Source organism: Enhydra lutris, unplaced genomic scaffold (genome assembly GCF_002288905.1).
Source record: "Enhydra lutris kenyoni isolate GAN:26980312 unplaced genomic scaffold, ASM228890v2 scaffoldscaffold21, whole genome shotgun sequence".
Classification (NCBI taxonomy): domain Eukaryota; kingdom Metazoa; phylum Chordata; class Mammalia; order Carnivora; family Mustelidae; genus Enhydra; species Enhydra lutris.
Genome location: NW_019154105.1, coordinates 5,070,928 through 5,087,188, shown reverse-complemented (window position 1 = coordinate 5,087,188; position 16,261 = coordinate 5,070,928). Strand labels below are relative to the sequence as shown.

The following is a 16,261-nucleotide window of genomic DNA, read 5'->3' as shown; positions in this document are numbered from 1 at the left end:
TGTTTTTTCACCAGGAAGGTTTTCAAATACTTTATTTATTTCAAATAAAAGTGACCCTTTAAAATGTTTATTTTTTTTTAATTGACTTGACTTTATTTGTACTTTCATAACGAGTCGTAGCTTCTGTATACCATGGTCAAGTTTCCTAGGTATGTAGTGTCTGCACACAACCCCCCCCCCCCACCCCCCGTCCCTTCCCCTTTAAAAAAGCATCTTGAAAAAAAAGACCTTTCTCCACCTCGAACATTGTCTTTTCACCACCACCCCTTTCCCGCCCCAGGATCTGTTTAACAGCACCAGCAAAACATTTGTGTTCTTTAAACACGAAGACAAATGATTAACCTGTCAAAAATGTTAAAACAGAACAAACCAGATGTGCGTTAGAACAAATGAGGCTTGTATTACGCATTTTCAGAGCTTATTCCGATTTTTGTTCAGGAACATTTAATTCCCCTTATATCCAACAAAAGACTTTAGGGTAAAATAGAAACTACGTTTTGAGCAAATGGATGAAATTAAAAAACAAACAAACAGGCCCCTGCAGCTGAGCTCATTAGTTTCCCATGTTGTCTTACATTTTGTTTTACTAATGGAAGTGGGTGTAACTGTCTTGGCTGGATTGAGTGTGCACATTTTGCAGCATGTTTAATGCTGCATTTTTATTCACTTTATTTTAATTGCTTACGTAACTGTAGGCAAGTTCTCTATTTCTCAAATGCACATTTGGCTGCTTTTCCTAGTATTATTTCTTTTTTATTTAAAAAAAAAAAAGGCATTTCTTGGAAGAAAATGGGCTTCATTTTGCTTGTCAACTAGCTTTTTTTCTTCCAATATAAGTGCCCCCTGAAATTTCTTCATCTCTAATATAGATATTTTTTATTGATAAATTAGATTTTAAGTTGCTAATCTGTCTTTTAGCACTTATTAAACAAAAAAATATGAGTATGAAGAATATCTTGACTTAAGGGAATTCATTTCTTATTACACATATTAACCCGTGGGTGGGTATTATGGCATATACGGAGAAAGTTAAATTCTTTTAAACCATGCTAAATTATTGGTGGGTTGATAGAAAAGGGACGTGATTAGGAATATAGACTCACTAATGTGTATTCCTCTGAATGCGTAGAATTGAGCATCAGTGCTGCAGTTGGAGTACTGTTGAAAGGATGTGGTCGCAGCCTGATCTGAAGAGTATTCCCATCTGCTGAGTAGGACATCGCTTTCCGTGTGGAAGTTGGTGTTGTATCATATTTGAGACTAGAGGATGTGAACTTATTGAAACCTAATGTGAAATAGTTTTAATTCATAGATTGGCATGGCATATGTAAGAGGATTGCTTGCATTATTGAAATAATTACAACTCTGTGGTTATATAAAGAAAAATACTAAGACATAGAGAATTTTTGCACAGTAATGAATTTGAAATTTTTCCAAATTTCCCCCTCATGTATTAGTTTACAAGTTGTGTATGAAAGACTCCAATGATTATTATGAATAATTATAATTATTAAAGATGAATTATTGACATATTACAGCTGGTTCTATTACTCTTTCCCTCATTTCCTTTACTCTAGCTACATGGCCTCTGTGCCCTTCCTCACACACACTGAGTGTTCTCCCTTCTCTCATCTTTGGACTCATTGTCCCGTCTGTCTATGATGCTCTTTGATTGTTGGCTCGGTTCACTTCCTCTTTCAACTATCACCCAGATAGAGAGGCCTTCCATATAAACTGTTACTCCCCATGCTCCCTTATCACTGTATCTTTCATTATTGTGGTTTTTAATATTTTTTAGGACTTAACACTCTTAACATCTTACTCTGGCGACCACCATGTTGTTCTCAGTATTTATAGGTCATTTTTGCCTTTTTGTTTGTTCATTTGTTTTGTTTTTTTAGATTACATCTATAAGTGAAATCATATGGTATTTTCCTCTCTCTACCTGACTTACTTCACTTAGCATAGTACCCCCTGGGTCCGTCCATGTTGTCACAAATGGTGAGGTCTCATACTTATTCATGGCTAAGTAACATTCCATTTACCTATACCACACCTTGTTTATCCATTCATCTACTGATGGACGCGTGGGTTCCTTCTGTCTCTTAGCTGTTGCAAGTAATGCTGCAGTAAACATAGGGGTGCATGTATATATTTTTTTGAATAGTGTGTTCATTTTCTTTGGGTAGATACCCGGCAGGGGAATTACTGGATTGTACGTATTTCTGTCTTTAAGGTTTTGAGGAACCGCCATACTGTCGTACACACTGGCCGCACCATTTGCATTCCTACCGACAGTGCCCAAGGGTTCCTTTCTCACCGCATCCTCACCTGTGCTGCTTACTTCCCGTGTTTTTCATACTAGCCGTTCTGGCCAGGTGTGAGGTGATGTCTCTTTGGGGTTTTGATCTTCATCTTCCTATGATTAGTGATGTTGAACATCTTTTCATGTGTCTTTCGGCCCTCTGCATGTCTTCTTTGTAAAAATGTCTATTCAGATCCTCTGCCCATTTTTAATTGGATTGTTTTTCTGGTGTTGAGTTGTGTAAGGTCTTTATATAGTTTGGCTATTAACCTGCTATCTGATATATCAGATACGTTGCATATATATGTATGTGTATATATATGTATATATATATATATGATATATTGCATGTACCTTCTCCCCCTCAGTAGGTTGCCATTTCATTTTGTTACTGATTTTCTTCACTATGCAAAAGCCTTTTATTTATTTATTTTTTTGTGTGTGTAGTCCCGTTAGATTATTTTTGCTTTTGTTTCCCTTGTCTGAGGAGACATATCTAGAAAAATGTTGCTAAGGTTGATGTCAGACATTACTGCCTATGTTTTCTTCTAGGAGTTTTATGGTTTTAGGTCCCATATTTAGGTCTTTAACACATTTTGAGTTTATTTTTGTGTATGGTGTAAGAGTGGTCGTAAGAGTGGTCCAGTTTCATTCCTTTGCATGTAGCTGTCCCACTTTTCCCAATACTATTTATTGAAGACGCTGTCTTTTCCCCCATTGTATATCTTGCCCCTTTGTCGAAGATTAATTTACCATGTAAATGTAGGTTTATTTCTGGGCTCTCTGTCCTGTTCCATTGACCCATGTATCTGTTTTTGTGCCAGTATCGTACTTTTCTGATTACTACAACTTAGTAGTGGATCTTGAAATCTGGGATTGTGGTATCTCCAGTTGTGTTCTTTTTTTTTTCAAGATTGCTTTGGGTATTCAGGGTCTTTTGTGGTTCCATACAAATTTTAGGATTATTTGTTCTAGTTCTGTGAAAAATGTTGGTATTGATAGGTGTTCTATTGAATCTGTAAATTGCTTTGGGTAGTATGGACATTTTAACATAGTGCTTAATTTTAACATAATATTCCTTTAGTTCATGAGCATGAAATATCTTTCCATTTGTTTCTGTCATCTTCAGTTGCTTTCATCCATGTTCTGTAGTTTTCAGTCTTTCACCTCCTTGGTCAAATTTATTCCTAGGTATTTTATTCTCTTTTAGTGCAATTGTAAATGGGATTATTAATTTCTCTTTTTGCTATTCATTGTTAGTGTATAGAAATGCAGCAGATTGCTGTGTATTAATTTTGTATTCTGTAAGCCTACTGAATTCATTTTTTTTTTTTTTTTTTTTTTAGATTTTATTTATTTGGGGCGCCTGGGTGGCTCAGTGGGTTAAGCCTCTGCCTTCAGCTTAGGTCATGATCTCAGGATCCTGGGATCAAGCCCCGCATCGGGCTCTTTGCTTAGCAGGGACCTGCTTCCCCCTTGCCTGCCTCTCTGCCTACTTGTGATCTCTGTCTATCAAATAAATAAATAAAATCTTTAAAAAATAAATAAATAAGGTCTGTCTTTAAAAAAAATATTTTATTTATTTATTAGAGAGAGAGCTAGCATGAGCAGGGGCAAAGGGAGAAGGAGAAGCAGACTTTTTTTTTTTTTTAGATTTTATTTATTTATTTGACAGACATCACAAGTAGGCAGAGAGAGAGGGGGAAGCAGGCTCCCTGATAAGCAGAGAGCCAGATGTGGGGCTCAATCGCAGGACCCTGAGATCATGACCCGAGCCGAAGGCAGAGGCTTTAACCCACTGAGCCACCCAGGTGCCCCGAGAAGCAGACTTCTCACTGAGTGCAGAGCCAATGTGGGGCTTGATCCCAGGACCCTGAAATCATGACCTGAGCCAAAGACAGACACTTAATCAACTGAGCCATCCAGACAACCCTTATTACTTTTAATAGTTCTTAGTGGTTTTTAGGGATTTCTTTATAGTATTATATTTTCGGCAAATAGTAACGGTTTTCTTTTTTCTTACCAGTTTGGATGCCTTTTATTTATTTTTTTCTTGTCTAATTGCTGTGGCTAAGACTTCTAGTAGGTGTTGAATGAAAGTGGCAAGAGTGGACATCCTTATTCCTGATTTTTGAGGAAAAACTTCCAGTTTGTTAACCATTGAGTATAGTGTTAACTGTAGATTTGTCACATTCCGCCTTTATTAGATTGAGGTATGTTCTTTCTATATCGATGTTGTTGAGAGTTTTTATCATGAGTGGATGTTGAAATTTGTCATTGTTTTTTCTGTATCTACTGAGATAATCAGATGTTTTTTGTCTTTCATTTTATTTTTTTGTTGTTGTGAATGTGTACTTGGTTCTTCTCACTGAAGTATGAGCATTTTTTGTTTTTGTTCACTATTCTGTTCCCATGGTGTAGAGTAATAATGTGGCACACAATGGGACTCAACAAATATTTTGTACGATGAATGCACATTTAATGCAACATTCAGTTGATAGAAGATACAGCATTAAATTAATCAACTGAGGAATGAATTACCTACAATTTATAGATTTTTGTGGATTAGAGTAATTGTATATACAGTTATCGAGTATCTGCTACATTCCAAGCCTTGAGTGTGCTGAGTATGAACAAGACAGACAAGGTCCTTACTGTCACAGAACTATCAGTTTTATTTTTTGCAGCAGGCAAACTGGTTTAATTTAATATTTAATCATGCTTAGATTCTCTAGTTAAACAAAACAACAAAAAACAAAACACATACCCCCAAAACCTTTATTTGACTTAGCTATCCTTTCTAGCTATGATCTTATCTTTTCTGTTGTTTTATACGAAGTTTTTTTAAACAAGTGGTCTTCACTGGCTGGGTGTCCCCATTTCCTTCCCAAGTGTTATTCTTTCTTACATCCTTCTCTCTCATAATTCAGCTAAAATGTTGCACTCAGTAATAATCATCAGTCTTTCTTCTGCCACATTCAAAGATCTCTTCTTAGAAGTTTTTTTTTGTTTCTTGAGACTTCTTTTATACTACACAATCTTTACTCACCTCCTTTCTTACTGTTCCTACTTTGTTGTCCCTGTCTTGTTTTATTCTACTTCTTTCCTATAATATTTTTGGGTAAAGAAGAAAAGAGAATGTTAGGGCGAAATACCTGGTCATACAGTTTAGTACTGATTATGTTCGTTGTGGAAACAGGTAGAATTGGAGGGAGAGAAAGGGAAAGGAAGAAAGAACAAGGAGAGAAGTAATAGAGTACCGAGTACCGAGAAAAGTACAGAGAAAAGAGAAGGTGAAGAAGAGAGCAATTACCTAGCAGGAAGGGCTCGCAGAGGCCTAAAAAGAGCAATGAAGATTTAACATTGGGTTATATTGAAAAGCAGAATAGAACAGTAGTTAATATAAACCTCTCTTAGTCTTGGATTTATCACTTACTATGACCTTGAACCAGCTTTTTAACATTTTTTAAAAATTATTTTTAATTTATTTATTTGGCAGAGATCACAAGTAGGCAGAGAGGCAGGCAGAGAAAGAGAGAGGAGTAAATAGTCTCCCTGCTGAGCAGAGAGCCCAACGTGGGGCTCGATCCCAGGACCCTAGGTTCATGACCTGAGCCGAAGGCAGAGGCTTTAACCCACTGAGCCACCCAGGCGCCCTGCTTTTTAACATTTTTGTGCCTCTGTTTATTCATCTACAAAGTGGGTCTCATGATAACATCTCTGTCTAGTGTTTTTGTTATAGTGTATGTAAGAGCTTAGCACAGGCTGGGTGATAAGTACTGATCATAAATGCACTGCGGCTGTTGCTGACTCCCTGCAGTTCCTGAGGAAGCCGCGTGTTCTCTGCAGTTAGTTTAGGAGTGGTCATTCTTTTTCACGCCTTCATAGACCGTTTCTACTTTCACCAGTCATTTACTGAATAAGCACATAAGTAACAACTGAGTACCTGTTATGTGCCAGGTAGTGCACGTAGTATTGAGGATTGAAAGAGAAAACGGTAGTTCCCGTCTTTAAGGAGATAAACTTTGAGAGGCCAGAGAGGCAAGAATAAACCGCTACACTAAAACGCGGAAGTGTGCCCGTGTCCAGCGTACAATGTGCTGAGAAGAGTGAAGGACTACTTTGTAGAATCAGATTGTAGGAAAGAAATAGCAGTGAAGAGGTTAAGCATGAGTAGGTATTTTCTTTTGACATGCATGGGGAGAACATTCCAGACAGAGGAAATGGCCTATACTATGAACAAAAGTGTGAGAGACTCAGTTGTATTCCGGAAATTATAAATACGTTTCTGTCATTTGGCACATAATGTTTTATCAGATAGTGGTGGCCAGTGGGGTTAGACAGTGATAGGCAGTGGGCCAGATCACCAAGGGCTTTGTGTGACGCACTGTGGAGATTAGATTTGATCCTTTATGGAGTTAGGAGCCATTGAAAAATGGTGCTCAGAAGAATGATGTAAGATTTGCATATTAGAATGACTGTGTTGGAGCTGTGTAAGTGACAGTGTGCTAATAGGGAAATGATGAGACTCTAATAGAGACCAGTAGGAGGCTAATGCGGTAGTCTAAGTAAAAGATGAATAAGGACAGAATTTGAGCAGTGGCAATAAAAACGGAGAGGAGGAAAGCTGTTGTGGGATATCGAGGAGGCCGAATGAACAGGAGTTAGGGATTAGATGTGGGGGTAAGGGAGAGGGAGGAATCTAGAATGATTCCTTGATTTCTGTTGTAAATAACCCGGTATATACTATGAATATATATATAGGAGGTGAAACAGGTTTGGGCATGATCATAATATCGGGTGGTGGAGAGAAGATGGAGTTGGGCTGGCACAAATTTATACTGTTTTCCTGGAAGTCAGTACTAAAATGAAGTAGGTTGGGATAAATAAGCATGCGCATGGTAATCTCTGCAGTAAGTAAGAAACCTACAAAGAGACGCAGGTTAAGACTAAATAGAGGAATAAAAAATGAAAAAGATAAACTAAAATATATTTGTTTGAAAGAAAAGAAGGCAGTAAAGGACAGAAGAACATGTGAGATCAGACAAATAGAAAACACATCAAAATAAAGACCTCAATCCAGCCATATCATTAGTTTTGTTAATTGGAATTGGAATGAATAAATATTCCACCCAAAAGGCAGGGATTATAAAACAAAGGAAAAAACAATTCAATTATATGGTGTTTACAGGAGACACTTTTTTTGCAAGTACACGAATAGGTTGAAAGTAAAATGATAGGTAAAGATACACCAAGAAGGTGCTCCTGGGTGGCTCACTGGGTTAAAGCCTCTGCCTTCGGCTGAGATAATCCCAGGGTCCTGGGATCGAGCCCCACATGGGCCTCTTTGCTCAGCAGGGAGCCTGCTTCTCCCTCTCCCTCTGCCTGCTGTTTCTCCTACTTGTACTCTTTCTGTCTCTCTCTGTCAGATAAATAAATAAATTAAATCTTCAAAAAAAAGATACAGTAAGGATTAGTGACTTGGATTGACTATATTAATATCAGACAAAATAGACTTTTGAGACAAGGACTGTTAGGAACAACTTTATGCCGATGAAATGGGCAAATTCCTTGTAAGACACAGATCACCACAGTGTCTAGAAGATAATAGAAAATCTCCATGGATCTATATCAGCTGAAGAAATTGAATTAGTAATTTACAGCTTCCCACAGTGAAAAGTTCAGGGCCACATGATTTCTTACTGGTGAATTCTATCCGACATTTAAGGCAAAAATAATACCAATCTATCACAACCTCTTTTAGAAAATAATGGTGAAAGAACACTTAACCAATTCATTTTATGAGCTCAGCATATCATAGGTAGACAATGATATCATAAAGAAAACAACAGATCAATATCCCTCATGAACATAGAAGCGCAAATTCTTAACAAAATATTAGCAAATTGAATCTGGCAGTACGTTTTTATGTATATATGTAGGTATGTATATGAAGGTTAGTAAACATTAGCCCAGGAGGTTTATTCTAGGATTACAAAGTTAGTTTAACATCTGAACATCAATATTATATATCATGTTAGTAGAATAAAGGAAAAAGACCTTAAGATCATCTCACTAGATGCAGGGAAAACATTAGACAAAATCTCACAGCCGTGCTGAGAACTCAGAATACTAGAAACAGAAGTGAGCTTCTTCAGCTTGACAAAGCACATCTATGAAAAATCAACAGCTCATATCATTCTTAGTGATGAGACCATTAAGACTGAATGCTTTTGGGGGCGCCTGGGTGGCTCAGTGGGTTAAAGCCTCTGCCTTCGGCTCAGGTCATAATTCCAGGGTCCTGGGATCGAGCCCCACATCCGGCTCTCTGCTTGGTGGGGAGCCTGCTTCCCCCTCTCTCTCTGCCTGCCTCTCTGCCTACTTGTGATCTCTGTCTGTCAAATAAATAAATAAAATCTTTAAAAAGAAAAAAAAAAGACTGAATGCTTTCTATCTAAAATCAGCAACAAGGTAAAGGTTTGTGCTCTCACCACTTATGTTCAACATTGTACTGAAGGCCAGTGAAATAAAGGGCATACATATGGGAAAGGAAGAAATAAAACTGTCTTTATCCCCAGAAGTTAGGATTCTAAATGAGTGAATTCTAATGAATGAATTTAGTGAGGTTATAGTATTTAAGATCAATACACAAAATCAACTGTTTTTCTACACCAGCAATAGCCAATCAAAATGAAATTTATAAAACAGTTCCATTAAGAGAATAAAAAAGTCAAAGGAATGGTGAGTCAAAATAAGGAATGAATTTTAACAAAAGATGCAGGACCTATGTACAGAAAACTGCTAAATATTGCTGAAAGTATCAGGAATACCTAATTAATACCTAGTAAATCAAAGGACATGGCATTGCTGTGGATTTGAAGGCTGTATTGTTGAGTGGGATTTTTCCCTACATTTTCTACAGATTTAGTGCAGTCCCAATCAAGCTCCGAGAAAGCTTAAAAAAAAATTTTTTTTTGGAAATTGACAAACTTATTCTAGTATGTAGTGGAAATATAAAGGACCTAGAATAAAAAATGTTTTTAAAAAGGAAGAACAGAATTGGAGGACCTGCACAACCTGACTTCCATGCTGTAGTAATCAGGGCGGTATGGTGCGGCATGAAGACGGATGTGTACAGATCAAACACTGAGAGTTAATGAACAGTCCCACGCCTGAGGGACAACCGGTTTTTGACAAAGCTGCCAAGGTTTTACGGGGAGAGAATAGTTTTCAGTGACTGTTTCTTAAATACCTCTATATCCCTTTCCTCACGTCAAACACAGAAATTAATTAAAAATGGATCACAGATCTAATTATAAGGGCTACAGCCATGAAATTCTAGAAGAAAATTTTCTGGAAAGAAGTCTTTACAGCTGTGGATTAGGCAAAGATTTCTTAGGACACAAAAAGCATGAGCCATAGAAGAAAAAATTGCTACAATGGACTATCAAAATTAAGAACATGGCTCATGGGAAGACACCATTAAGAAGATGAAAAGACAGTCCACAGTTTGGGGGAAAATATTTGCTGCATATTTATCTGGCAAAGGACTTATTTCTAGAATGTACAAAGAATTCTTAAGACTCTGTAAGAAGACTGCTTTTAAAAAGGGGCAAAAGAACAAAATAAGCTGTGTAAGTGGCCATTAAGCCTAGAAATGATGCTCAACATCTTGCTCATAAGATAAATGCAAATGAACATTGACACACTTTGGTTATAGGACAAAGAGGTAGAAAAAGGAATATGTAAGGTCAAAGAAAGAAAATTTTATTTGTTTTGGGATAGAATTGGCCTGAAAACTCAAATCTGCATCATTACCCCCAGTCTATCACTTTTTTTCTGGTTTCTTATTCTAACTGTACACACGCTGTATATATTTTTTCAATACCCCATCAGAACCTTCTCTTCAGTATGTTTTAATGCAAAACTGTTTCCGTTTTCTTCCTAAGCCCTGGTCTTTCACACTCATAATTTCACCATGAAATCAGACTCAAAATTATGAAGATATTTATTCATTCTTTCAGCAAACATTTGTCCTTTGGTACTCCTTATTAATTATCTACCTGCATCTAGACAGAGATACCAAGTAGGTGATTGGATGAGAGAGGCTGTGGCTGGAGATACAAATTTGGCAGTTATTGGTAGATAAATGGTTTTTAAAGCCATGTGTGTGGATGAGATTGCTGAGGTGTGATTGAATAGAAGAAGTCAAGTGACTGAGCCCTGAGGTAGTTCAGTCTTTGTAAGTCGCCCGGGTGAGGGTGGCTCAGCCAACAAACTGAGTGGAACAGGCAGTGAGAACAGTGTTTCAGAGGACAAGTCAGGCTATTTTAGAAAAGGAGGGATATACTCTGAACTGCTATTGATAGGTCAAGTCAGAGGAACACTGAGAAATGATTATTGGATTTGTCATTGTGAATGTCATTGGTGACCTTGAAAATACCATTTTCAGTGGATGATAACCTGATTGAAATAGATTTAAGAGAAAATGGAAGGAGAAGAAGTAGAAAAAAGATAGACAGCTGTTTGAGAACTTAACGCCCTTCGGGAAGTATTGGTCACTGGAAGACAATATGAAGTTGCAGACTTACTTTATTTTAAGATGGGAGATTTTATAGCAGGTTTGCAAGCTGATGACGATGATTTAGAAAAGCATGTCTAAGGAAGTTGGTGGGATAGTAGAGAGAAGGGAGTGGTGGGGTCCAGTGCACGAATGGAGAGGGTTGGCCTTTGCTAAGAGCATAGACTCTCGATTCGCAGTGACAGAAAGGAAGGCATTATGGTTATAGATTTAGGTTAGTTAACATAATTCTTGAGCTGTCACTACGTAGAAGGTACTATTCTTAAGAAACAAGTGTAAGTAGAGATAATAAATGATTTAACCAGGTTCCTATTTTTTGTACACCACTATTAGCATTTACTGTTTTTATTATGCTTTTTTTCATACAGTTTAGTATAGTTACATCAGAATGTGATACTTAAAAAAAAGTAGTATTTTTTAGTAGTTCTATCTGCAAGTCCCTTTTCTCTCCATTAGTTACAGTTAGATTTTAAGTTCCTTGTGGATAATTGCTTTCATTGTACTGAAGTGCTTCTGAGGCATACTGAACAACTCCCTGTGATCCTTGGAAGTAATGTATGCTGAAGATACACTGTACTTTATTTATTTTTTTAAATTTATTTATTTGACAGACAGAGATCACAAGTAGGCAGAGAGGCAGGCAGAGAGAGAAGAGGAAGCAGGCTCCCTGCCGAGCAGAGAGCCCGATGCAGGGCTCGATCCCAGGACCCTGAGATCATGACCTGAGCCGAAGGCAGAGGCTTTAACCCACTGAGACACCCAGGTGCCCCAATATACTGTACTTTATATAATGAGATCTTCATGTTGACTTATCATGGGAAGAATTATTGGAGATATATAAGTGATGTGTCTATAGTAGCACATCCCTTATTGTATTTCTTACTCTTCAAATAATTAAATAATTCATATTTTCTATGTACAAAATTGAAAATTTTTTCAAGTTAAGGTATGGTGTCATGAAATACTAAAAACTTGTATTTTTGTGTATTAAATTTGAGTTAAATATTAATGACTGAAAGTTAGAAGGTACAGTTTATTTTTCAAGTCTTCTGTGTGATTCTTTGAAAATTCTTCATTTTTACCTTGACTTCATTTTTTTTTTAAAGATTTTTATTTATTTATTTGATAGACAGAGATTACAAGTAGGCAGAGAGGCACGCAGAGAGAGAGAGAGAGAGAGAGAGAAAGGGAATAGGCTCCCTGCTGGGCAGAGAGCCCGATGCGGGGCTCGATCCCAAGACCCTGGGATCATGACCTGAGCCGAAGGCAGAGGCTTTAACCCACTGAGCCACCCAGGCGCCCCACCTTGATTTCATTTTTCTCCTTTCTGTATTCAGTTGTACTCTTTTCTTCCATAATGGAGGACAAAGTGACAATAGAGTCCAATAAGTTGAGTTTCAATTCTTTTTTTTTTTTTTTTTAAGATTTTATTTATTTATTTGACAGAGACCGTGAGAGAGGGAACACAAGCAGGGGTAGTGGGAGAGGTAGAAGCAGGCTTCCCACTGAGCAGGAAGTCATGATCCTAGGGTCCTGGGATCGAGCCCCACATCGGGCTCTCTGCTCAGTGGGGAGCCTGCTTCCCCCTCTCACTCTCTGCCTGCCTCTCTGCCTACTTGTGATCTCTGTCAAATAAATTAAAAACAAAAACAAAAACAAAACAGCACACATTTACTATTTCATGGTGTGTTAGGAATGTGTGTACACCTAAGCTGGGTCCTCTGCTTCAGTGTCTCATGAAGCTTTGATCAAGGTATCAGTCAGGCCTGTGGTTTCATATGACACTTGACTGAGGGAGGATCCACTTCTGGACTCACATGGCTTTGGGCCGGGATTCAGCTCCTTGCAGGCTGTTAGGTTGAGGGCCTCAGTTTCTTGTCTTGGGGCCCTTTTCCTATGTCAGCTTTTAACATTGCAGCTGCTGCTTCAAAACCAGTAAAGCAGAGAGTCTCCTCCAGGCTCAGCACGAACAGTTTTTTGTAATGTAATCGTGTGTATATGAGCATTCTGTCTCTTGGTTAGAAACAAGTTGTAGCTCCCATTCACACTCACGGGGAGGGGTCATGGAAGGGCATGCAATGCTCTAAATTAGTCTGTCTGCCACGACTTGTTTACTGTATCTTAATATAGGATGAATATTTCTCTTATTCTGTAATTTTTGTTACTTATTTATATGTAGTATTAACTTTGGATTTTTAATTTTTCTAACCAGATTCCATTGGCCGTGACATCCCCAAAATGCTTGAGTTATTTAAAATGGGACATGAAATTAAGGTAGATGAAGAAAGGGGGAACTTTCTCGAGACCAAAATAGCAACAGTAAGTTACAATGGAAATTATTAAATAGCCCTCTTTGTTTTGCTTGAGTGACTGATAATTTATAATATAATATGCCTCTCCTTTGAACTTGTTCTTGGCACCAGCATCAGGAGTAGCACTAGGTACGCAGACAGACAATTTTTTTATTCTGTAGATTAAACTCGTAAATTTTAATGGTATTTGAGAATTCCTTCATGTGCCCCTCAATGATATAATATTTTTGCTTTATTTGATTATTCCATGTATGTATTTTTTGCTCTCTAATATTCTAAGTTTATTGAGAATAGGGTTAGATCTTGTATATCCCTATAGAACATTGCATAAGGCTAAGCCCATAGTAGGTATTTAATACTACTATCATGGAATTGAGTAATTTGCTTTATTTTTATGAATTGTTTTGATTATCCTTCCTTGTGTTTTAAAAACTGTATACTTATAGAATATGCTGGAAATCAACTTTCAAAGCTATTTTTTAGACTCTGATGTACATAGTTCAGGTTTATAGGACTTTGTTTTTAGATATACAGTTATTTGCTAAAATCTTCTTTATGCTAAGGGATCTCTAAAGTACTTTTTCCTGTTCAGTAACTATAGAATAATAGTGATATTGATAATAAGATTTAAGCAGTGCCCAGGAAGTGCCAGGCACTCTTCTTAACGCTCTTCATTTCGTATATTTTCTCTCTTAATCTTCAGCACTATGAGAGGACAAATTATCATCCCCATTTTATGGATGAAGGCCAAAGAGGTTAAATAATTTTTCCAAGGTCTCACAGCTGGTATGAGGCAGAATAGGTATTTGAGTGTTGGCAGTCTTCAAGACTCCAGGCTCTTTGCCCAAAACCATCTTGCCGCAGGCCTGGAATTATTTGAGTAGCTGTTACTCCTCTTCCCGTCCTGCTCTTAAGAGGGATTCTGCGTTTTAGCCAACAGCTGGTAGTCCAAGCTAATTTAGCTGTGCCCACTATAGACTATCAGAAGTAGAGAAAAGCACTCAGCTAGTTTTATGGAAGGAAAACTTGCTTTAGAAAGAGGGCATAACAGTTTAATCCAGTCAGAGATTGGGAAAGCTCTGTCTGCTGTCATTACTTCAGAGCTCAGCACCAATTGCATGGCATTTTGGTCTGCTAAAATCTGATGTTGCACTTTCCTTATTTCCAGAAGGCCCTTGGCAGTGCTCCTTGTTTGTTAGAGATGATAACATTGTAATGTGAAAAGCAAATGAAAAAAAATGGAAATTTTTAGAAAATACTCTAGAGCTGTAGAGACTTCGTTCTCTACAGAACTAAGAATACCTGTTCTGCTACTTATGGGATGGCAGACTTAAAACAAGTTTCTTAAAATGTTGTGTCTTGAATTCCTGAGCTATAGAATTTATATACTAAAGAGAGGGGAGGGGAGAGTGGCAGAGGGAAAGAATCTTTATGCAGATTCCCCACTGAGCGCACAGTCTGACACAGGGCTTGGTCCCACAACCCCTGACATTATGACCTGAGCCAAAACCAAGTAGGATGCTCAACTGACCGAGCCACCCAGGTGCCCCGTTGGTGATGTTTTGGTTAGACTTTGGGGGACTATAGGACATCTTTATAAGACTATTTTTTTCCAGGTGGATCTTTGCTTTTTGTTAAGTAATGTTTTCAGAATATTCAGTAGTTAATAGTTTATGTAGATCCTGACTCAGTATATAAGAAACTGGCATCTCATTTATTCTTCTCAACAAATACCATGGTGCTTAAGTGATTACAGGAGCTCCAGGTCAGACTACTTGTATCATTTAGAGGTAGAATGCTTTTTCTTAATGAAAAATAAATTAATTTCCGTTAAAAAATTGTTTTTTAAATTTTTTTATTTAAAATTTTTTTTATTTTTTGAGAATCTTTTTTTTTTTGAGAATCTTTTTTAATACTACTTAAATATTATAGTATTATGTAGTATAACAGATTAAGAGAGTGGATTTTAGATTTATACTGTCTGGATTCAAATCCTAGTTCCAGATTGGAATTGTGTTCCATTGCTCTCTGAGCCCCATTCCCCATTTTCCCTAAATGCAAAATGACGTTAATAATGATGCATACATTCTAGGCTAGGAAGGAGTAGTTGAACTAATGACTATAAAGCAGACTTCTACTTCTGGCTAACATGAAGTAACAGGGACCTGATCACTTTTTCACCTATGATAGTCAGCATTACCTCGATACCAAAACCAGGCAAAAAAATATAGTCCGCTATCATTCATGAAAAATGGATGTTGGGGCTCCTGGGTGGCTCAGTGGGTTAAGCCTCTGTGTTCGGCTCAGGTCATGGTCTCAGGGTCCTGGGATCAGGCCCAGCAGAAAGCAGGGAGCCGCTTCAGGATTCGCCCTCTCCCTTTGCCCCTCCCCCGCTTGCTTGCTCATTGTCTGTCTCTAAAATAAATAAATATATCTTTAAAAAGAAAAAAAATTTAACATTCACCTGCTAGATGATCCACATTTCACTTTTAGATATTTATCCACAAGGAATGAAACCATGCCCATACAAAGACTTAGGAACAAATGCTTATGACAAAAACTGGAAACATTTCACATGTCCATTGACAGGTGAATGTATAAATAATCTTTATTATATCTATATAATAGAATATTCTTTAGTAATAAAAAAATTGATAAATGCTTTAACATGGATGAATTTAAAAATGATTATACTGAGTGAAAGCCAAAGGTGTACATATTGTATGATTCTGTTTCTATAAAATTCTGGCAAATGCAAGTTTATATAGTGTACTAATGTATAATGTTACAGCAAACAGACCAGTCATTTCTGTGGGCATAAGTGGATGGGGAGGGGTGGGAAGGAGGGATTACAAACAAGCACACAATTTGGGGGATGACTGACATGTGTGTTATTTTGACTCGTGAGGTTTTCGTGAGTATATGCATATGTCAAAACTTAATAAATTGACACTTTGAGAATGTGAAACATAACCTGTGGAAAATTATTCAGCAAAAAAGAGAAATGAACTGTGAATACCTGCTCTGCTGTGGATGATTCACAAAAGCTTTATGCTCAGTGAA

At 37.4% G+C, this 16,261-nt stretch overlaps 1 protein-coding gene across 1 annotated transcript in view; it reads left to right on the top strand.

Annotated features, from left to right (window-relative positions):
• Window positions 1-16,261, top strand: part of LOC111149034 (mitochondrial ribosomal protein L1) — a 121,636-nt gene that overhangs the window by 41,517 nt on the left and 63,858 nt on the right. The window contains exon 7 of the mRNA XM_022505923.1: window positions 13,099-13,205. Within this exon, the coding sequence (XP_022361631.1) occupies window positions 13,099-13,205 (107 nt within the window). The remainder of the gene's footprint in view (window positions 1-13,098; window positions 13,206-16,261) is intronic.